At 46.0% G+C, this 23,864-nt stretch overlaps 1 protein-coding gene across 6 annotated transcripts in view; it reads left to right on the top strand.

Annotated features, from left to right (window-relative positions):
* SCUBE1 (signal peptide, CUB domain and EGF like domain containing 1) overlaps positions 1–23,864 on the top strand; it is a 215,359-nt gene that overhangs the window by 175,390 nt on the left and 16,105 nt on the right. For all 6 annotated transcript variants that reach the window (XM_077266573.1, XM_077266575.1, XM_077266571.1 and 3 more), the window contains one exon: positions 2,617–2,739. In XM_077266573.1, coding sequence (XP_077122688.1) covers positions 2,617–2,739 — 123 coding nt within the window. The remainder of the gene's footprint in view (positions 1–2,616; positions 2,740–23,864) is intronic.

Below are 23,864 nucleotides of genomic sequence, written 5' to 3'. Positions count from 1 at the left end.
CCACGAGGCACTGGACAGAAATATATGTTAAACAAGACACAATGACAAAATAGGGATAACCGAAAAGCACAAACCAACAATAGGGAGGAGGATAGGGAGAATAAACTAAATGGGAACCGGGACCAGTTGATAGACACACACATACTACAGCAAACCACAGAACACTACTACAACAACTCTACTCCAACCACTTACGATAGCTTTAGCACATAGCACAGGAAGACAACTCTTTCATCGGCAGGGACAAGAAAGTCTGACCAGTTTTTATTGGAAGAGGTGATGACCAAATCAGAAGCAACTGAAATAGATCTGCACGTTTCTGACCAGCATAGAAAGGGTTTTTAACCTCTTCAGCTCCAGAGGAAACTAAATCCATTTAATATGGAACACAAATCACACCATCTCTAAAGAAGACCTGTGATTCTTTATCCGACATGACCATCTAAAGGCTAGGTTCACATTGCGTTAGGGCAATCCGTTTAGCGCTAGCGCTAGCGGATTGCGCTAACGCAATGTTTTTGTAGGGGCCGCGTTTAGGGGTCGCGCTAACGTCCCCGCTCTCGCAGATCCCCGATCTGCGAGAGCGGGGAACGGACCTCGGGCGCGCCGCGGACGCTGCAAGCAGCGTCCGAGGCGCGCTACAAAAGAACGGCACATCGCTAGCGCGAGCCGAAAAAGGCACGCGCTAGCGATGCACCACAGGCGAAATTTACATTGCTGTCAATGGGAGCGCTAACGGACCCGTTGCACGGCATTAATTGCGACATTTTCGCCATGCAACGCTGTCCGTTAGCGACCACCCACTAACGCAATGTGAACCTAGCCTTACTCCAGGTCTTCTAGGGGGACGTGACAAATACGCCTCTTTTATGCATATTGTCAGCGTCAGCAGCACATTCCCGGTTTACATGAGTGGATGTGCTTTCAGCAATGATTGGGCTCATGCAAAAGATGTGAACAGTCAGCAAGTTATTCAGCAGCTGATCACTTCCATGTTTGCACTGAGCAGGGATTGGGAATGAGCAATATTGTCCCTGTTTTTAATTATCTACCCATGCAAAAGAGCCCTAAAGTTGTTGCCACTCAGTTTTTCTAGGCACACCTGCTTGGGCTGCCCTGTTTAATTCTGCCTCCCCTGTGGACAGTTGCAGCGCCTTTTCAAAAAAGCTCAAATAGAGCGAGTGGATCTGCGGTACCACACCCAACCCATAGACAGGTGCGGTACTATTCTTGGTAGGAAGCAGCCATAGTTTTTGGTTTCTTTTTATCTTGGGCACTCCTTTTAATTATGGGTACTCCCAAGTTTTGGAGTTGTGTAACAGATGATTTGCAGGATTTTGGACCAGGAACCGTGTTGGTTGTCCGTTGCTGCCAGACCAGAACTCTACGAACCACCTCTTATCTGCTCCTCTTCGGATCAGTCACCCTGGCGTGACTTCTTTGTTGCGGCACTTTTCCCGCATGACGTCTTCAGAAGAGGAACTGGTAATGTCAGTATTGTAATATTTTCTTAGTTCTTAAAGGGTTTAACGATTGGAAAAAAACATGGTTGCCTTCTTGAAGATTCCGCACCATTTTTGCATATGGGTTGCGTCTAAAATTACATCTCAGTCACTGCAATACCAGACATAGCCTATGGGTAAGAGTGGCACTGTTCCTAGATGAAAGCCACACTTTTCATTTGTTGCCCTTGCCATCAGCTTTTTGTTTTGGCACTAAAAGTCCCAGCATACTGCGGCAGTCCCTTACTCTTATAACCTACAGACTTTTTACACGTAGCTGAGCCATACGGTTATCTGTGCAATCACCGCGCTCGTGATCACTCAGCTGGCTTTAATTTTTGGATATTACACATCAGTTGGCAGAGGAGAAATATGCTGTTTTTGTTGTAAATAGTAGACCGCGCTCGAAAATCTCCGTCTCTGGGAATTGGAGCAAAAGAAAACAATAGGTTTGAGATTCGCTCTGGTCGAGGTGCAGCGTTCCCTTCCATCCAATTTTATTTTATTTTAATTTTTAGGAAAAATTGTCTGACTTCAAAGAGATGAACATTGAGGAAGGTTGTATAGAGGAGGGAAGTAAAAACTACTAGGGCAGTAGAACCAATCAGATATAGGATTTTGAGGGTGTCTATCGGAACCATGAAAGTATGGTGACCATACATGTCAAATCTAAATGGATTGGCTAGGGGTTGGTGAGTAAAAACAAGCTATTGCCTATCCATAGCGTGCATCTAACCTAACCCCAGCGTAAGAAGGGATTTCAAATCTTTTTTTTTTTTTTTGTGGAAGTGTCGCCAGATCAAAGGTTGGCTAATCATGTCTAGCCGTGGAAAACCATGGAATTCATGGGATTGATCATCTTTTTTTTTTCTGCCCACATCTGATGTCTCAGTCACTCCAGTAAATGAAGGTGGAGCATAGCCCAAGGATTCTCTCTTCTGTTTTTTTTTTTTTTCCCCCGATATCATGTTTCGCCTCCCCATTCCTCCTCCGGTCCCACATATATTTCGCCTACATTGTTCCTGGTAATGCCAGGAGTGTTTATTTGTAAGCCCATATTGGAATGCCATAAAAAACCCTTCTGCCTGACTCTTTATCCACCTTTTTATTTCAGACATTGATGAGTGCTTGGTAAACAACGGCGGATGTGACCACTTTTGCCGGAATACGGTTGGAAGCTTTGAATGCAGCTGCCAGAAGGGATACAAGTTATTGACAGATGAACGCACGTGCCAAGGTAAACGGGGGTCTGGGTCTCCAAGATTTCTTTCAAACTTTGTATTATCATTTGTGTCATTGACACACTGTTGGGAGGCAGCAACTTTGGAGTGCTGGACAACCAGCACATATTTATTTCTAGGTTATTGACATTGGTCGTATTCCAGCCAAATGTAGAAACTCTTGGACACTTCTGGTCAAGTGTGCCCAGGATGTCACTTGTGAGAGCAGCAGTTTTGACTTCAGAGCGGTTCTTCCTATAACAATTGAGAGACGGTTAGGAAGTTGCGATCATCTGGTAATGTTTGGGTAACCACATCTAAAGGCCCTCATCCATTTTCCATTTTTGATTAATGTCCTGATAATTTCGGACATTGATCAATTGAGGAAAAGAAGGGATCAGCATGTTGAGTTTAAATGACTGATCCTTTTGTTCCTATAGAAGATAAACCATCTCCAGCAGCGTTTGGCAGAAGGTTGGTTCTTTAATAGGTAGTTCAATGTGCGTTTACTGCTCTGATCACAAGGCCTGACAAAACCTTATTTCGAACAAGCGTTCTTTCAGATGCCCGTTCAACGATTCTCTGCTGGACAAAGTGCACATTATGATAGGTCAGCAGTGATGGTTTTCGGCAGAACAAGAATTCATACATCCGCTATCGAAGGTGTATAGGCACCTACAGGGCCAAACTGGCCATCTGGCAATTCTGGCAAATGCTCAAAGGTTCTCAAGAAACGCATGCTGTTAAGAGTTGTGACGGAGCACAAAGTCGCTGGCTTCGTCCTTTACCCCAGCAAGCCATGGGTATCATTAGAAATATTGGTCTTGTAGTAAATCTTGCTTTCCTCAATCCAGGGTAATATTATTGTATCTGGTGCTTGGGGACAGTGACAGCATGGGCCTGTGTGATTTCAAATGCCAGGGGTGAATTTCAGTCCTAGTCCGTACCTGGGCACCTACAAAAAATATCTCCCTTTACACCAAGTAGTCTATTCTTCTGATTAATGGGTGTAGGTCCTACCTCAACTTAGCGGAAAAGCTGGAAGATTGAAACTTCCCAAAGAGTCAACAATGCCAGATTGAAACACTTCCCTTGTGTTCTTGTTATACCCTGTCTGGCAGTGAGCTTTCGTAAGCAAGCAGTAGTACCAAGAAGGATCTCATCTATGTCTGTTTAATGTGTCGGGAGGGGTTGTAAGGACATCTTTGAACTTTGTTCATTTTGGAAGTTCTTCTGCCTAGTTTGTGAAGATTGAACTCTATTGGTGTTGTTGATGGACGGTAGATCTACAAGTGTAGACGTCACTCAATTCCCACCACCAATTTCCATATCTTGGCAGTTTTCAGTGGTGAGATTGCATCTCCTCCTATGATGACTGACATCATTTAACACACAGAAGAACGTTGGCCAAGTCTTCAACTTATTCCAGACATATTTATGTTGTCCCGGAGTACCCCCTTATTACAATTTTTATGGAATGTCAAATATGGATGAGAACTTTGCTTCATATCTGAGAACTTGTGTTGGAATCCAAGGACTTTCCTAAACATATCCAGCCATTCATATAATAATTATATCTTGTTTTTTTATGCCCCTGCCCAAATATTAAAGGTTAATCTCTCATGTATTTGAGTTATAGTTCTCAGAAGCGCTGTTCCAAAAAAAAAAAAACCTCGCTGATATCAGAACAGATGAGACACTTGATGGGTCATTTTCAAGAACATTTAATTTTATTGAGGATATATTAGATTTTACTATCAAAGTCTGAACCTTAAAGTGCTGTGGAATATGTAGGGTCTTTGCAAATAAAATGATTATTATTTAATATTAACTCTTAATTTTGGTCACTCTTGAAGAACCTTTACTAATTATGTCCATATTTTCTCAGAGAACTGGGGTGCCGTTTTATTTGCTTCTTCCAACTTTACGTCTAAAGAAAAATGCTTGATAAGGGTTGGCAGAATATTCCATTACTCACGTCATCGTTATTAATATCTTGTCTGCCCCATGACAATAATAATAATAGTGTTTTATCTTGCCGAGGAGAGTTGCTCACTTTGGCCTTAGCCAACTACCTTCCATGGTCCACTGGAGCCTCAATGGGATGGAACGGCATGTTGTATGTAGTTGTTTATGTTGTAGGGTTAGGGCCAGAGTTAGAGTTAGAAAAGGGGTGAGAGTTAGGACTAGATTTAACATAAGGATAAGGGTGAGGATTTCACCTAGGGTTAGGCCAAGGGTTAGAACCAGAGTTAGGGAAAGGAAAAGGGTGAGAGTTAGGACTAGAGTTAAGGTTAGGATAAGGTTGAATTTCACCTAGGGTTAGGACCAGAGTTAGAATTAGGGTTAAGAAAAGGGTGAGAGTTAGGACTAGAGTTAAGGTTAGGATAAGGTTGGGTTTCATCTAGGGTTACGCCAAGGATTAGGACCAGAGTTAGAATTAGTGTTAGGAAAAGGGTGAGAGTTAGGATTAGAGTTAAGGTTAGGATAAGGTAGAGTTTCACCTGGGGTTAGGACCAAAATTAGAATTAGGGTTGTAGCCTTTTGTTATTTTAGTTGATATAGAGTAAAACTTATTACATGGATGAGCCCAAAATTAAAGTTTGCTGAAATTTCGAGCCTTTTGCAGGGATACTTAGGGAAGAGAAGGTGCAAAATGTGATTTGACTTGACCACACTTTATTTGCCACGTGTATTTTTATGTGTGATTATTGGATAGTAAACCAGTCCAGGATGTAATAAACACTTGGCATGAAATAAAAAAAAATGAAAATGGGAGGAGACTTTTCAGGAACCTCTTGAGCACAATTAATGGTCTTTTTGGCCTGGTTGCGTTGGATCATCTCGCAGTTGTTTGTGGTGTGATGATGGCTGCCACCTTCCTCCTTTTTATGGTTTATATGTCTCTTTTATCCCACGTTTGTTAATCCTAGACTTCTGGAGAAGAGTTGATGAGATCCAGCAGGGGTTATTGGCTCTTGCGTGTCTATCTTCTTGCCATATCCTCCTTTATCACATGGAGATACTGAGATACCGCCACGCTCTGACAACAACAGGCTTGCGTGTAATGAGCAATATGTCTGTATTAGGTAATTTATTCGCTGTAATATATTTTCCGGCTTTGATCCTCCGGTTAGACTCCAATTCGTTTTCTTCTTCTAAGGACCTGTAATGGGTGTACGGGGAAGGGAAAACATGTGATTATAATATAAATCCCTCTTGGATGCGGTAGTCTTCGCCCAGTCTTTGAGTTATTATTGTTCGGACGCTCAGAGTAGATATGGCTGCCAAACCTCACGCAATTATATTACAAGTCATAGATCATTAAATATAGGCGGTTTATTTGCCAGAATTTATCTAGTCACGGTCTCATCATTTTGGATCCGTTTACGATATGGTAGATCATCAGAGAGTTTACTTTAATAGCTCCTCTGTTATTCTTCTTGTAAATGTACAGTTACAACCATAATTATTCCACCCCTATCCCCATTAAATATTTGATGTATTAAAACTTACAAACTTTTTGCTGTTCACAATAAAACAATCAGACAAAAACCTAGTGAATATCTTAACATAGCTAATATAACAAGTGGTTTGTCCAAATTCCACTTTTACGGACTACTTCAGTTTCAGAAAAATGCACACCCTTCATGACAAGTGTCTTTAGTACAAAGTAGAGCACCTCTGGCTGTTATGACCTGCTGTAAAAGTGATATGTAACCAGACACCCGCTTCTAGCAATGTTCCTAACTAGTCTTAGCCCATTCTTCATGGGCAATGAAGTCGATGTCACCAATATCCAACCAAAGATTTTTAGGTGACTGTGAAGGCCACTCCAAAATCTTCTAGGACTTCTTCTAAAACCAAGCCTTGGTGGACGTTGAGATATGTTTGGGATCATTGTCCTGTTGGAACGTCCATTGATGCCCATGATTAAGCTTTCTCGGAAGCATGATGTTTTCTCCTTGAGTGAATTTATCTTGCCAACCGCACATTGATAGTTTCCAGTGCCAGAGAAACCAGAATATCACAGCCACCACCATGCTTCACTGTAGGCATCCATGAGCCACCACCATGTTTCACTGTAGGCATCACTGACCTATCACCATGTTTCACTGAAAGTATCACCAAACCACTACCATGCTTCACTGTAGGCATCACCAAGCCATCACCATACTTCACTGTAGGCATCATCAAGCACCCGCCATGCTTCACTGTAAGTATCACTGAGCCATCACCATGCTTCACTGCATGCATCATCGTGCTGCGGCCATGATTTACTGTAGGTATTACCATGCCCCGGCCATGCTGTACTGTAAGTATCACTGATCAACCACTATGTTTCACAGTAAGCATCATAGAGCCACTGCCATGCTTTATTGCACATACAAACGAGCCACTGCCATGCTTCACTGCAGGTATCACTGAGCCACTGCCATTCTTTACTGGAGGCATCACACAGTCTCCACTGTGGTTTGCTGAAGGCAGGGTGTTCTTTTCAATGTATGCCTCATTCTTCCTCCACCAGACATAAAACTGATCCATAAGTCTGAAAAGTTCCAGTTTACTCATATTGATCCACGGAACAGAATTCCAGAACATCTGTGGTTTATTATGTGGGTTTGAGTTGACTTTTGTAGGTCAGTAGGGGTCTATTCTCATTCTCCAGCCACTAGGGGGATCTCACTGCACCCAGACTTGCATGGTGCAGTACTAGCTTTAGTAATCCATATGTAGTGAGCTGTCCCCTTGTGGTGGTTTCATGTTGCTGAATTAGATTATTATCAAGTAAACCAAGTCCACATTACGTTTTTTTAATAACATTATTTTTTTTCTTTTCTGCATTAAATAAGTTTTCTATTTTGTTGGTTACCATGTAATCTGAAATCTCTAATGAACCCCAGCATGCTCCAATTGTGTAAAGAAGAGAGCGAAAATCTTTGACATGGGTTTATGAGCATAAGTCTATCGCTTCCAGGACAGTAAATTCTCATTTAAGTAAATGAAGCCAAGAGATATCCTGTGCTGCAGAGAAAGCAGTGAGCGGCTGATATGAGCCCTGAGTGGAAACAGCCTCTGGTTATTAATAATGAAAGGAGCCGAGGTCAAGTATCTGTGTCTCTATGTACATGGTATAACATGTATAGTATGTGGGATATGTTATTATATACACTTCAGCTGCTGCAGAACCTCATAATAAATGCCTCAGCTGCTGCAGAACCTCATAATAAATGCCTCAGCTGCTGCAGAACCTCATAATACGCGCCTCAGCTGCTGCAGAACCTCATAATACATGCCTCAGCTGCTGCAGAACCTCATAATACACGCCTCACCTGCTGCAGAACCTCACAATACACTCCTCAGCTGTTGCAGAACATAACACACACATATAGTACCCCCACACCTGTCAGTAAGATGGCCCCCAGTCAGCATGATGTCATCACTCACTGAGACCCCACATAGTATCATTGTCTTTACAATTCCCCCATACACAGTATGATGGACCTGTTTTCATAGCTCCTCATTATATTATTCCCTCTCAGTATGGTCAGCCCCCACCCCACATAGTATGTTGGCCCTCACAGCACCCTACACAGTATGATTGCCCTTCAGAATGATGTTCCCACAGCCACTTACTCAATATGGTGGCCTACACAACCCGGCCGCCACTCAGTTTGATGGTACCCAATGCTAGCCCCAGGTTAGTATGATAGCCCTCCATTCAGTGTGATAGCTCCACAGCCGTCCATTCAGCATGATGTCCCCACAGCCCCGCACTCAGCATGATGTCCCCACAGCTCCGCACTCAGCATGATGTCCCTCACAGCCCCGCACTCAGCATGATGTTCCCACAGCCTTGCACTCAGCATGATGTCCCCCACTGCCCCGCACTCAGCATGTTGTCCCCCAGAGCCCCATGTCAGCATGATTTCCCCCTCGTCCCCGCACTCAGCATGATGTCCCCCACTGCCCCGCACTCAGCATGATGTCCCCCACAGCCCCAATTCAGCATGATGTCCCCATAGCCTCGCACTCAGCATGATGTCCCCCACTGCCCCGCACTCAGCATGATGTCCCCCACTGCCCCGCACTCAGCATTATGTCCCCACAGCTCCGCACTCAGCATGATGTCCCCCACACCGCTCGCTCAGCATGATGTCCCCCACAGCCCTGCACTCAGCATGATGTCCCCATAGCCTCGCACTCAGCATGATGTCCCCCACTGCCCCGCACTCAGCATGATGTCCTCCACAGCCCCAACTTAGCATGATGTCCCCACAGCTCCGCACTCAGCATGAATTCCCCCACAGCGCTCGCTCAGCATGATGTCCCCCACAGCGCTCGCTCAGCATGATGTCCCCCACAGCCCTGCACTCAGCATGATGTCCCCCACAGCCCCAACTTAGCATGATGTCCCCCACTCAGAATTATGTTCCCCACAGCCCCCACTTAGTATTATCTCCCCCACGGCCCCTCATGCAGTAAGATGTCCCCACAGCCCTCCTCTCAGAATGATGTCCCACACAGCCTACCCTCACACAATATGATGGTCCCCAATACTGACATTTAAAAAAATTAAATAATACTCTCCTCTCCCTGTTCCATCGACGCGTTGCTCCAGTCTGTTCAATATGAGTACTGAGGCTCCACAGTGCATGCGCGATGTAGTGACATTATCGCGCCTGCAGTACACAGTCTCAGACTCACAGGCATTAGTTGAATGGTGGATCGGGGAGCTTTCATTGTATTCAGCAGTATCCACATTACGGGGATACAGATACTCCTGAAATGGTAATGACGGGTGGGGTAGGGGCAGTTGCACCATGAGTGTCACCATGCCCCCTGGGTTTTTGGCCCCAAAGTGGTCACATGGTCTTCCGCTATGGACAGTACACCAATGCTTGTGTGGTATTAGAGACCATCTTAGTAGTATCATGGTTTACTGGACCCCTAAAACCTGCCTGTGTGGCATATAGAGGCAGTTTGTTGTATAGCAGGCAGAACTTCATGTAACCACACAAAGCTAGATGTCTGTAAGTAAATGGTGGTCACCGAGACAGGAAGTCATGGGTTGCTAGGTAACAATCACTTCACACACTAACAGCAGGAAGAGAAGCCATCTTGTAATACTCAATACACAACGTATACCATGATACATGTCAGAATAACTAGTAGGAGCGTTTTCAGTAGATATCCCCTCATCCGATCCTTCCGCTCCTCAGCTCATCGTTGGGCGCCGTCCTAATCAGAGATATTAATCTTTCTGGAGAATGTGATTACATGGCTTTTGTTTGCAGTCATTTGGTTCTTGGCCCGATGTGCAGGACTCTGCGGACCTCACCCCGCCAGGAGCCTCAAGGTGTATGGAGTCGGCCATGAGGTTTCCCAGCATCCCCTCCCCCTCCCTTCACCCTTTAAATTATCAAAAAAAAATCAGCGGGGATGTAAAGCGGTGCGGGTTTTATGTGTTACAGCGCCCCGTGCTTCCTTCCTCCTCCTCCGCCTGTGGCTCTGTTATTGACTTTCATAATGGTAATGAGGAAGAGCAGCTCCGTTCTGCACATCTAAATTAGGACTAAATTGCCTATTAAAGGTTTACTTTGTGGTAAGGCCCGGCTACATCCGCTCACTTCTCCCTGCTCTGCCTTCTATGAAATGCTGAGAGCATCCAGCACACGATTAACTCTCGTGCCTCTAGCTACGATCTTGGTGGGGATGAGGGAAATCCTCACCGATCAAGCACAATTTTCTTTTATTTTAATTTTTCATATTGATTATTTTTTAAACATTTCACTCAACCCTCTTGTCCATTGGGACACTCACAAATACGGAGAGATGTCCCGTTGTCGTCGGAGGTCAGGAGCTTGTCGTCGGAGGTCAGGAGCTTGTCGTCGGAGGTCGGGAGCTTGTTGTCGGAGGTCGGGAGCTTGTCGTCGTAGGTCGGGAGCTTGTCGTCGTAGGTCGGGAACTTGTCGTCGTAGGTCGGGAGCTTGTCGTCGGAGGTCGGGAGCTTGTCGTCGGAGGTCGGGAGCTTGTCGTCGGAGGTCGGGAGCTTGTCGTCGGAGGTCGGGAGCTTGTCGTCGGAGGTCGGGAGCTTGTCGTCGGAGGTCGGGAGCTTGTCGTCGGAGGTCGGGAGCTTGTCGTCGGAGGTCGGGAGCTTGTCGTCGGAGGTCGGGAGCTTGTCGTAGCAGGTCGGGATCTTGTCGTCGGAGGTCGGGATCTTGTCGTCGTAGGTCGGGAGCTTGTCGTCGTAGGTCGGGAGCTTGTCGTCGGAGGTCTGGAGCTTGTTGTCGGAGGTCAGGAGCTTGTCCTTGGGGCACAGATGCAGTAGAATGCAATGGTATGGTAGAACAGGGAACCTGCAGGTCTTTGCTTTGCCATTCCATATAGGTAGAGTGTGACCGTCTTGCAAAGACCTTCATTCTCGTGTGACTCGAAGGCCTTGATAGGTTTAGGCACTACCTATACGAGTGGCAGAAACCAGTAACACAGGAACAGCGACAGGGATGTGACAATCAACTGTGATTCTTGGGGCATCATACTATGTGTAAGGGAATGTGGGGAATACTGTGTGTGAGGGGGCTAAGGGGAGGCAGCATACTGCGTGGGGTGGAGTGTGGGTCTGCAATATTCTGTGTATGGTGGTATGGAAGCATCATACTGTGTGGAGTATATACATGGTTAAGGATATATACATTACATATAACATCCAGCCCCCTGTTACCCCTGGTGTATAACAGCCAGCCCCCCATTTCCCTTGGTGTATAACATATGGCATCCCCCTTCCCTCCGGTGTATGCCATCTACCCCCCCGTTGCCCCAGTGTATAACATCCACCCCCCCCCCCGTTTCATTTGGTGTATGATATCCGTCCCCCCATTGCATAACACCTCCCTGCTCACCCCGTTGCACCCAGTGTATATCATCCGCCCCTCTCCTGTTTTCTCTGGTGTATAGTATCCGGCCCCCCATTGCATAAGACCTTCCCCCCACCCTGCTGCCCCCGTTGTATAACATCCGCCCCCTCATTGCCCCTGGTGTATAACATCCACCCCTCCCCTGTTGTCCCCAGTGTATAACATCCAGCGCCCTCGTTGACCCGGTGTATAATATCTGCTTCCCCGGTGTATAACCTCTCCCCCCCACCCCCCGTTGCCCCCGGTGTATAGCCTCTGGCTCCTCGCCGTGCCGTCTGCATTTACTAACGTGTGACCCAATGGTTGGTGGTAAAGGTCTCCCTGATACCAGCGCGGTTCTGTAATAGATCTGTTCATTACATTTTTTCCTCCTAAATCTTCCCCCATCACCTGTGAGTGATATTATTGAGAAGTAGAAGGATCTGCAGCAACTCAGCCATGAAGTGGAGACCCCGTAATGTTACAGAGTGGGAGGCCAAGTGCTGAGGAGCATAGGGCAGGAAAGTCACCACCGCTCTGCTGTCTCCATAACTGCAGAGTCCAGACCTCCTCTGGTATAACATCAGCACAAACACTGCTCCCCCGCCAGGAGCTTCATGGTCGAGCAGCTGCATGCAGCCTTACATCACCAAGCGCAATGCCGAGCGTCGGATGGAGTGGTGTAAAGCCGCCACCACTGGACTCTGGAGGAAACGTGTTCTGTGCAGTGAAGGATCACACTTCTCTATCTGGCATCTGATGGAGGAGTCTGGGTTTGGTGATTCCAGGAGGACACTACCCCCCGACTGCATTGTGCCCCTGTACAGATGGTGGAGGATAATGCTATGGACTGTTGTCAGGGGGCGGCCTCGGACCCTTAGTTCCAGTAATGGGAAATCTTAGTTCTTCAGCACAAAACATTGTGGAAAGTTGTAGCTTCCGGCTTTGTGGGAACAGTTTGGGGAAGACCCTTTCCTGTTCCCCATGACTGTGCCCAGTGCACAAGGTCCATACAGACATGGAAGGGAGAACATGAGCGGCAGCACAGAACCCGGACCTCCTCCCCATCCACCATCTATAATGGAGATAGTGAGCCCGGCCTCTCCCCAACATCAGGGTCCGACCTCACAAATGATCTTCTGGATGAGGGGGAAAAAATTCCTACAGACGCCAACTCCACAGTAATGTCTATGGATGTAGAACTGGGGGTCAGAAAAGCTCCGGTAGGTGGGATGTGGAGGGGGGCACATACTTTTTTTTTTTTACTGATGTATCAATATGCAGTAGATATGAAAAAGAGAGCGGAATAGGATAGATGTTAGATGTTCAGCATTTGTGGCACAGCGCCCCTTAGTGTCAAGTTTTGTGTACTCCTTTCATAGCATTACTATAGGCTTTACCTCGCCAGCTGGGAAATGTAATAAATAGATATATAGGACGGTGCTGCTGTTTTTCCAGATAGATACATAGATAATAGATACACAATAGATGAGAGATAAGAGAGAGATAAGAGAGAGATGATAGATAATAGATAGATAATAGATAGATAGATGATAGATAATAGATAATATAAAGATAGCAGATGATAGGTAATAGATAGATAGATGATAGATAATAGATAGATGATAGATAATAGATGATAGATCGATAATAGATAGATAATAGATAGATAGATAATAGATAACAGATAGATAGATAATAGATAGATAATAGATACATAATAGATAACAGATAGATAATAGATAGATAGATGATAGATAGATAATAAATAGATAATAGATGATAGATAGATTTGTGTGACTTTGTGTATCCTGTTGATTGTTAGTCCTGGGGGGTATACATGTAAACATTCTTTACTATGGAATTATCTATGGATAGATATACTCCTCAACATTGAATTTTCCACCCCAAAAATGTAAAGTTGTGGAATTAAGGAATTCACTAGGAGCAGGACCCGTGTGATGTTCCCTCGTTAAGGCCTCTTCATGGCGTTGTCCACGTGGACTCCAGATAAAGACCGGAGGCTGGAATTGGAGGTCTGTCCTCTTCAGTGAGGAGTCCAGCTTTCATATTGGATGTAATGATAGCTGGAAGTTAGTCTGGAGAAAATACAGGCAATGCTATGAAGAGGTGTGTGTGGGGGGGATGTAATGACCCCTGTTGTGAATTTACCTTTTGGCTCCCTCTAGTGGCTACTAGTGATTTGACTCTGGGTATGTCATTCATCCCTTGTATGCTCACCTGGGTCGTTAGGTCAGGGGTGTTGCTATATAAGCTCCCTGGACCTTCAGTTCAATGCCTGGCAACGTTGATATCAGAGCTAATCTGTAGTGCTCTTGCCTACTGATCCTGGTTCCTGTTTGATTAAGCTAAGTCTGCTTTCTTGCTTTTTGCTATTTGTTTGCATTTTTGTCCAGCTTGCATATTATTTGTTTCCTGACCTTGCTGGAAGCTCTGGGGTGGCTGGTGTTCTCCCCCCGGGCCGTTAGACGGTTCGGGGGTTCTTGAATCTCCAGCGTGGATTTTGATAGGGTTTTTGTTGACCATATAAGTTATCTTACTACATTCTGCTATTAGTAAAGTGGGCCTCTCTTTGCTAAAATCTAGTTCATCTCTGTGTTTGTCATTTCCTCTTACCTCACCGTTATTATTTGTGGGGGGCTACTGTCCTACTTTTGGGGTCTATTCTCTGGAGGCAAGAGAGGTCTTTGTTTTCCTCTTCTAGGGGTAGTTAGTCCTCCGGCTGGCGCGAGACATCTAGCGACCAACGTAGGCATGTTCCCCGGCTACTGCTAGTGTTGGCGTTAGGAGTAGATATATGGTAAACCCAGTTACCACTGCCCTATGAGCTGGATTTTTGTACATCGCAGACTTATTTGTTTCTCTGAGACCCTCGCCATTGGGGTCATAACAGTATGCCAGGCCAGTATTAAATGTTAAATGCATTGCAGAAGCGGGATTATAAGAAAGAAAGTTCTGAGTTTTTTTTTTTCTCTTTCTCATTTTTTTTTTCTTTTCCCCTTTACCTCTGAGTGGCTTGTGTTTGCTGCAGACATGAATGTCCAGACCTTGATTACAAGTGTGCACCAGCTTGCTGCTCGTGTGCAGGGCATACAAGATTATGTTATCAGAAGTCCTATGTCAGAACCTAAGATACCGATTCCTGAACCGTTTTCCGGAGACCGATTTAAATTTAGAAATTTCAGGAATAATTGTAAATTGTTTTTGTCCCTGAAACCCTGTTCATCTGGAGACTCCGCTCAGCAAGTAAAAATTGTTATTTCTTTTTTACGGGGCGACCCTCAGGATTGGGCCTTCTCGCTGGCGCCAGGAGATCCGGCATTGGCTGACATTGATGCGTTTTTTCTGGCGCTCGGTTTGCTTTATGAGGAACCTAATCTTGAGATTCAGGCAGAGAAGGCCTTGCTGGCTATGTCTCAGGGCCAGGACGAGGCTGAAGTGTATTGCCAAAAATTTCGGAAATGGTCCGTGCTGACCCAGTGGAACGAGTGTGCATTGGCTGCTAATTTTAGAAATGGCCTTTCTGAAGCCATTAAGAATGTGATGGTGGGTTTTCCCATTCCCACAGGTCTGAATGATTCTTGTTGTGAATTTGCTTTTTGCTCCCTCTAGTGGTTACTAGTTTTTTGACTCTGGTTTTTCTGTCTTTCCTTTTATCCGCACCTGGGTCGTTAGTTAGGGGTGTTGCTATATAAGCTCCCTGGACCTTCAGTTCAATGCCTGGCAACGTAGTTATCAGAGCTAGTCTGCTGTGCTCTTGTCTACTGATCCTGGTTCCAGTTATATCAGCTAAGTCTGCCTTTTGCTTTTTGCTATTTGTTTTGGTTTTGTATTTTTGTCCAGCTTGTTCCATATCTACATCCTGACCTTTGCTGGAAGCTCTAGGGGGCTGGTGTTCTCCCCCCGGACCGTTAGACGGTTCGGGGGTTCTTGAATTTCCAGTGTGGATTTTGATAGGGTTTTTGTTGACCATATAAGTTACCTTTCTTTATTCTGCTATCAGTAAGCGGGCCTCTCTGTGCTAAACCTGGTTCATTTCTGTGTTTGTCATTTCCTCTTACCTCACCGTCATTATTTGTGGGGGGCTTCTATCCAGCTTTGGGGTCCCCTTCTCTGGAGGCAAGAAAGGTCTTTGTTTTCCTCTACTAGGGGTAGCTAGATTCTCCGGCTGGCGCGTGTCATCTAGAATCAACGTAGGAATGATCCCCGGCTACTTCTAGTGTTGGCGTTAGGAGTAGATATATGGTCAACCCAGTTACCACTGCCCTATGAGCTGGATTTTTGTATTCTGCAGACTTCCACGTTCCTCTGAGACCCTCGCCATTGGGGTCATAACAGTTTGCCAGGCCAGTATTAAATGTTTAATGCATTGCAGAAGAGGGATTATAAGAAAGAAGATTCTGAGTTTTTTTTTTTTTTTTCTTCTTCCCCTTTACCTCAGAGTGGCTATGCTTGCTGCAGACATGAATGTCCAGACCTTGATTACAAGTGTGGACCAGCTGGCTACTCGTGTGCAGGGCATACAAGACTATGTTATCAGAAATCCTATGTCAGAACCTAAAATACCGATTCCTGAACTGTTTTCCGGAGACAGGTTTAAGTTTAGGAATTTCGTGAATAATTGTAAATTGTTTTTGTCCCTGAGACCCTGTTCATCTGGAGATTCTGCTCAGCAAGTAAAAATTGTTATTTCGTTCTTACGGGGCGACCCTCAGGATTGGGCTTTTTCGCTGGCACCAGGAGATCCGGCATTGGCTGATCTTGATGCGTTTTTTCTGGCGCTCGGTTTACTTTATGAGGAACCCAATCTTGAGATTCAGGCAGAAAAGGCCTTGCTGGCTATGTCTCAGGGGCAGGACGAGGCTGAAGTGTATTGCCAAAAATTTCGGAAATGGTCCGTGCTGACACATTGGAACGAGTGTGCACTGGCCGCTAATTTTAGAAATGGCCTTTCTGAAGCCATTAAGAATGTTATGGTGGGTTTTCCCATTCCCACAGGTCTGAATGATACTATGGCACTGGCTATTCAAATTGACCGGCGGTTGCGGGAGCACAAAACCGCAAATTCCCTCATGGTGTTGTCTGAACAGACACCTAATTCGGTGCAATGTGATAGAAAAACCGCAAATTCCCTCATGGTGTTGTCTGAACAGACACCTGATTTAATGCAATGTGATAGAATCCTGACTAGAAATGAGCGGAAAATTCATAGACGCCGGAATGGCTTGTGCTACTACTGTGGTGATTCTACACATGTTATCTCAGCATGCTCTAAACGTATAGCTAAGGTTGTTAGTCCTGTCACCGTTGGTAATTTGCAACCTAAATTTATTCTGTCTGTAACTTTGATTTGCTCACTGTCATCTTATCCTGTCATGGCGTTTGTAGATTCAGGTGCTGCCCTGAGTCTCATGGATCTCTCATTTGCTAAGCGCTGTGGTTTTACTCTTGAACCATTAGAAAATCCTATTCCTCTTAGGGGTATTGATGCTACACCATTGGCAGCAAATAAACCGCAGTATTGGACACAGGTTACCATGTGCATGACTCCTGAACACCGCGAGGTGATACGTTTCCTGGTTTTACATAAAATGCATGATTTGGATGTTTTAGGGCTGCCATGGTTACAGACCCATAATCCAGTCCTGGACTGGAAGGCTATGTCAGTCTCAAGTTGGGGCTGTCGTGGTATTCATGGGGATTCCCTGCCTGTGTCTATTGCTTCTTCTACGCCTTCGGAAGTTCCGGAGTACTTGTCTGATTATCAGGATGTCTTCAGTGAGTCTGAGTCCAGTGCACTACCTCCTCATAGGGACTGTGACTGTGCTATAGATTTGATCCCAGGCAGTAAATTTCCTAAGGGAAGACTGTTTAATCTGTCGGTACCTGAACATACCGCTATGCGTTCATATATCAAGGAGTCTCTGGAGAAAGGACATATTCGTCCGTCTTCTTCCCCTCTTGGTGCGGGATTCTTTTTTGTGGCAAAAAAGGACGGATCTTTGAGACCTTGTATTGATTATCGGCTTTTAAATAAGATCACTGTCAAATTTCAGTATCCTTTACTGCTGTTGTCTGACTTGTTTGCCCGGATTAAGGGTGCCAAGTGGTTCACCAAGATAGACCTTCGTGGTGCGTACAACCTTGTGCGCATTAAGCAAGGTGATGAATGGAAAACCGCATTCAATACGCCCGAAGGTCATTTTGAGTACTTGGTGATGCCTTTTGGGCTCTCCAATGCGCCTTCAGTTTTTCAGTCCTTTATGCATGACATTTTCCGGAAGTATCTGGATAAATTTTTGATTGTTTATCTGGATGATATTTTGGTTTTTTCTGATAATTGGGATTCGCATGTGGAGCAGGTCAGGTTGGTCTTTAAAATTTTGCGTGAAAATTCTTTGTTTGTCAAGGGCTCAAAGTGTCTCTTTGGTGTACAGAAGGTTCCCTTTTTGGGGTTCATTTTTTCCCCTTCTGCTGTGGAGATGGACCCAGTCAAGGTCCGAGCTATTCTTGATTGGACTCAGCCCTCGTCAGTTAAGAGTCTTCAGAAGTTCTTGGGCTTCGCTAACTTCTACCGTCGTTTTATCGCTAATTTTTCTAGCATTGTGAAACCTTTGACGGATATGACCAAGAAGGGCTCCGATGTAGCTAACTGGGCTCCTGCTGCCGTGGAGGCTTTCCAGGAGTTGAAACGCCGGTTTACTTCGGCGCCTGTTTTGTGCCAGCCTGACGTCTCACTTCCCTTTCAGGTTGAGGTGGATGCTTCGGAGATTGGGGCAGGGGCCGTTTTGTCGCAGAGAGGCCCTGGTTGCTCTGTTATGAAACCTTGTGCCTTTTTCTCTAGGAAGTTTTCGCCTGCCGAGCGAAATTATGATGTGGGCAATCGGGAGTTGTTGGCCATGAAATGGGCATTTGAGGAGTGGCGTCATTGGCTTGAGGGTGCTAAGCATCGTGTGGTGGTCTTGACTGATCACAAAAATCTGATGTATCTCGAGTCTGCTAAACGCCTTAATCCGAGACAGGCCCGCTGGTCATTGTTTTTCTCCCGCTTTGATTTTGTTGTCTCGTATTTACCAGGTTCAAAGAATGTGAAGGCCGATGCTCTTTCTAGGAGCTTTGTGCCTGATGCTCCTGGAGTCGCTGATCCTGTTGGTATTCTTAAAGATGGAGTTATCTTGTCAGCTATTTCTCCGGATCTGCGACGTGTGTTGCAGAGATTTCAGGCTGATAGGCCTGAGTCTTGTCCACCTGACAGACTGTTTGTCCCGGATAAGTGGACCAGCAGAGTCATTTCCGAGGTTCATTCCTCGGTGTTGGCAGGTCACCCGGGAATTTTTGGCACCAGAGATCTGGTGGCCAAGTCCTTTTGGTGGCCTTCCTTGTCAAGGGATGTGCGGTCATTTGTGCAGTCCTGTGGGACTTGTGCTCGAGCTAAGCCTTGCTGTTCTCGTGCCAGCGGTTTGCTCTTGCCCTTGCCTGTCCCGAAGAGACCTTGGACTCATATCTCCATGGATTTCATTTCTGATCTTCCGCTATCTCAGGGCATGTCCGTTATCTGGGTGATATGTGATCGCTTCTCCAAGATGGTCCATTTGGTTCCTTTGCCTAAGCTGCCTTCCTCTTCCGATCTGGTTCCTGTGTTTTTCCAGAACGTGGTTCGTTTGCACGGCATCCCTGAGAATATTGTGTCAGACAGAGGATCCCAGTTCGTTTCCAGGTTCTGGCGATCCTTTTGTAGTAGGATGGGCATTGATTTGTCGTTTTCGTCTGCTTTCCATCCTCAGACTAATGGACAGACGGAGCGAACCAATCAGACTTTGGAGGCTTATTTGAGGTGTTTTGTCTCTGCTGATCAGGACGATTGGGTGACATTCTTGCCGTTGGCTGAGTTTGCCCTTAATAATCGGGCTAGTTCCGCCACCTTGGTTTCGCCTTTTTTCTGCAACTCTGGTTTCCATCCTCGCTTTTCTTCGGGTCATGTGGAGCCTTCTGACTGTCCTGGGGTGGATTCTGTGGTGGATAGGTTGCAGCAGATCTGGAATCATGTGGTGGACAACTTGAAGTTGTCACAGGAGAAGGCTCAGCGCTTTGCCAACCGCCGCCGCGGTGTGGGTCCCCGACTACGCGTTGGGGATTTGGTATGGCTTTCTTCCCGCTTTGTTCCTATGAAGGTCTCCTCTCCCAAATTTAAACCTCGTTTTATTGGGCCTTACAAGATATTGGAAATCCTTAATCCTGTATCTTTTCGTCTGGATCTTCCTGTGTCGTTTGCTATTCACAATGTATTTCATAGGTCCTTGTTGCGGCGGTACATTGTGCCTGTAGTTCCTTCTGCTGAGCCTCCTGCTCCGGTGTTGGTTGAGGGCGAGTTGGAGTACGTGGTGGAGAAGATCTTGGATTCTCGCCTCTCCAGGCGGAGGCTTCAGTACCTGGTCAAGTGGAAGGGCTATGGTCAGGAGGATAATTCCTGGGTGGTCGCCTCTGATGTTCATGCGGCCGATTTAGTTCGTGCCTTTCATGCCGCTCATCCTGATCGCCCTGGTGGTCGTGGTGAGGGTTCGGTGACCCCTCACTAAGGGGGGGGTACTGTTGTGAATTTGCTTTTTGCTCCCTCTAGTGGTTACTAGTTTTTTGACTCTGGTTTTTCTGTCTTTCCTTTTATCCGCACCTGGGTCGTTAGTTAGGGGTGTTGCTATATAAGCTCCCTGGACCTTCAGTTCAATGCCTGGCAACGTAGTTATCAGAGCTAGTCTGCTGTGCTCTTGTCTACTGATCCTGGTTCCAGTTATATCAGCTAAGTCTGCCTTTTGCTTTTTGCTATTTGTTTTGGTTTTGTATTTTTGTCCAGCTTGTTCCATATCTACATCCTGACCTTTGCTGGAAGCTCTAGGGGGCTGGTGTTCTCCCCCCGGACCGTTAGACGGTTCGGGGGTTCTTGAATTTCCAGTGTGGATTTTGATAGGGTTTTTGTTGACCATATAAGTTACCTTTCTTTATTCTGCTATCAGTAAGCGGGCCTCTCTGTGCTAAACCTGGTTCATTTCTGTGTTTGTCATTTCCTCTTACCTCACCGTCATTATTTGTGGGGGGCTTCTATCCAGCTTTGGGGTCCCCTTCTCTGGAGGCAAGAAAGGTCTTTGTTTTCCTCTACTAGGGGTAGCTAGATTCTCCGGCTGGCGCGTGTCATCTAGAATCAACGTAGGAATGATCCCCGGCTACTTCTAGTGTTGGCGTTAGGAGTAGATATATGGTCAACCCAGTTACCACTGCCCTATGAGCTGGATTTTTGTATTCTGCAGACTTCCACGTTCCTCTGAGACCCTCGCCATTGGGGTCATAACAGATTCTATGGCCCTGGCTATTCAAATCGACCGGCGGTTGCGGGAGCGCAAAACCGCTAATTCCCTCATGGTGTTGTCTGAACAGACACCTGATTTAATGCAATGTGATAGAATCCTGACTAGAAATGAGCGGAAAATTCATAGACGCCAGAATGGCTTGTGTTACTACTGTGGTGATTCTACACATGTTATCTCAGCATGCTCTAAACGTCTTACTAAGGTTGTTAGTCCGGTCGCCATTGGTAATTTGCAACCTAAATTTATTCTATCTGTAACTTTGATTTGCTCACTGTCATCGTATCCTGTCATGGCGTTTGTGGACTCGGGTGCTGCCCTGAGCCTTATGGATCTGTCATTTGCGAAGCGCTGCGGATTTGTTCTTGAGCCATTGGAAAATCCTATCCCTCTTAGGGGTATTGATTCTACGCCATTGGCAAAAAATAAACCGCAGTTTTGGACACAGGTTACCATGTGCATGACTCCCGAACATCGGGAGGTAATACGTTTTCTTGTTCTGCATAAAATGCATGATTTGGTTGTTTTGGGGTTGCCATGGTTACAGACCCATAATCCAGTTTTGGACTGGAAGGCTATGTCAGTGTCAAGCTGGGGCTGCCATGGAATTCACGGAGATTCCCTGCCCTTGTCTATTGCTTCTTCTACGCCTTCGGAAGTTCCGGCGTATTTGTCTGATTATCAGGATGTCTTCAGCGAGTCTAAGTCCAGTGCACTGCCTCCTCATAGGGAATGTGACTGTGCAATAGATTTGATTCCTGGCAGTAAGTTTCCTAAGGGAAGACTGTTTAATCTGTCGATACCTGAACATACCGCTATGCGTTCATATATCAAGGAGTCTCTGGAGAAAGGACACATCCGTCCTTCTTCTTCCCCTCTTGGTGCGGGATTCTTTTTTGTGGCCAAAAAGGACGGATCTTTGAGGCCTTGTATTGACTATCGGCTTTTAAATAAGATCACTGTCAAATTTCAGTATCCTTTGCCGCTGTTGTCAGATTTGTTTGCCCGGATTAAAGGTGCCAAGTGGTTCACCAAGATAGACCTTCGTGGTGCGTACAACCTTGTGCGCATTAGGGAGGGCGATGAATGGAAAACCGCATTCAATACGCCCGAAGGTCATTTTGAGTACTTGGTGATGCCATTCGGTCTCTCTAATGCACCTTCAGTTTTTCAGTCCTTCATGCATGACATTTTCCGGAAGTATCTGGATAGATTTTTGATTGTTTATCTGGATGATATTCTGTTTTTTTCTGATGATTGGGACTCGCATGTGGAGCAGGTCAGGATGGTTTTTGAGATTCTGCGTGAAAATTCTTTGTTTGTAAAAGGCTCAAAGTGTCTCTTTGGTGTACAGAAGGTTCCCTTTTTGGGGTTCATTTTTTCCCCTTCTGCTGTGGAGATGGATCCAGTCAAGGTCCGAGCTATTCATGATTGGACTCAACCCTCGTCAGTTAAGAGTCTTCAGAAGTTCTTGGGTTTTGCTAACTTCTACCGTCGTTTTATCGCTAATTTCTCTAGTGTTGTTAAACCGCTGACGGATATGACCAAGAAAGGCTCTGATGTAGCTAACTGGGCTCCTGCTGCCGTGGAGGCTTTCCAGGAGTTGAAGCGCCGGTTTACTTCGGCGCCTGTTTTGTGCCAGCCTGATGTCTCACTTCCCTTTCAGGTTGAAGTGGATGCTTCGGAGATTGGGGCAGGGGCCGTTTTGTCACAGAGAGGCCCTGGTTGTTCTACTATGAGACCTTGTGCCTTTTTCTCTAGGAAGTTTTCGCCGGCAGAGCGAAATTATGATGTGGGCAATCGGGAGTTGTTGGCCATGAAGTGGGCATTTGAGGAGTGGCGTCATTGGCTCGAGGGTGCTAAGCATCGTGTGGTGGTCTTGACTGATCACAAAAATCTGATGTATCTCGAGTCTGCTAAACGCCTGAATCCTAGACAGGCCCGCTGGTCATTGTTTTTCTCCCGTTTTGACTTTGTGGTCTTGTATTTGCCAGGGTCTAAGAATGTGAAGGCCGACGCTCTGTCTAGGAGCTTTGTGCCTGATGCTCCTGGAGTCGCTGAACCTGTGGGTATTCTTAAGGAAGGAGTTATCGTGTCTGCTATTTCTCCAGATCTGCGACGTGTGTTGCAGAGATTTCAGGCTGGTAGGCCTGACTCTTGTCCACCTGACAGATTGTTTGTGCCTGCTAGATGGACCAGCAGAGTCATTTCCGAGGTTCATTCCTCGGTGTTGGCAGGGCACCCGGGAATTTTTGGCACCAGAGATCTGGTGGCCAGGTCCTTTTGGTGGCCTTCCTTGTCAAGGGATGTGCGGTTATTTGTACAGTCCTGTGGTACTTGTGCTCGAGCTAAGCCTTGCTGCTCTCGTGCCAGCGGGTTGCTCTTGCCCTTGCCTGTCCCGAAGAGACCTTGGACACACATCTCTATGGATTTCATTTCTGATCTTCCGGTGTCTCAGGGCATGTCTGTCATGTGGGTGATATGTGATCGTTTCTCCAAGATGGTCCATTTGGTTCCTTTGCCGAAGCTGCCCTCTTCTTCTGATCTGGTTCCTGTGTTCTTCCAGAACGTGGTTCGTTTGCACGGCATTCCTGAGAATATTGTGTCGGACAGAGGATCCCAGTTTGTTTCCAGGTTCTGGCGATCCTTTTGTGGTAGGATGGGCATTGAGTTGTCGTTTTCATCCGCTTTCCATCCCCAGACTAACGGACAAACGGAGCGAACTAATCAGACTCTGGAGGCTTATTTGAGGTGTTTTGTCTCTTCTGATCAGGATGATTGGGTGACCTTCTTGCCGTTGGCTGAATTTGCCCTTAATAATCGGGCTAGTTCCGCCACCTTGGTTTCGCCATTTTTCTGCAACTCTGG

The sequence above is a fragment of the Ranitomeya variabilis genome, chromosome 5 (assembly GCF_051348905.1).
Source record: "Ranitomeya variabilis isolate aRanVar5 chromosome 5, aRanVar5.hap1, whole genome shotgun sequence".
NCBI classification, from domain to species: domain Eukaryota; kingdom Metazoa; phylum Chordata; class Amphibia; order Anura; family Dendrobatidae; genus Ranitomeya; species Ranitomeya variabilis.
This window is presented reverse-complemented; position numbering and strand designations above follow the sequence as displayed.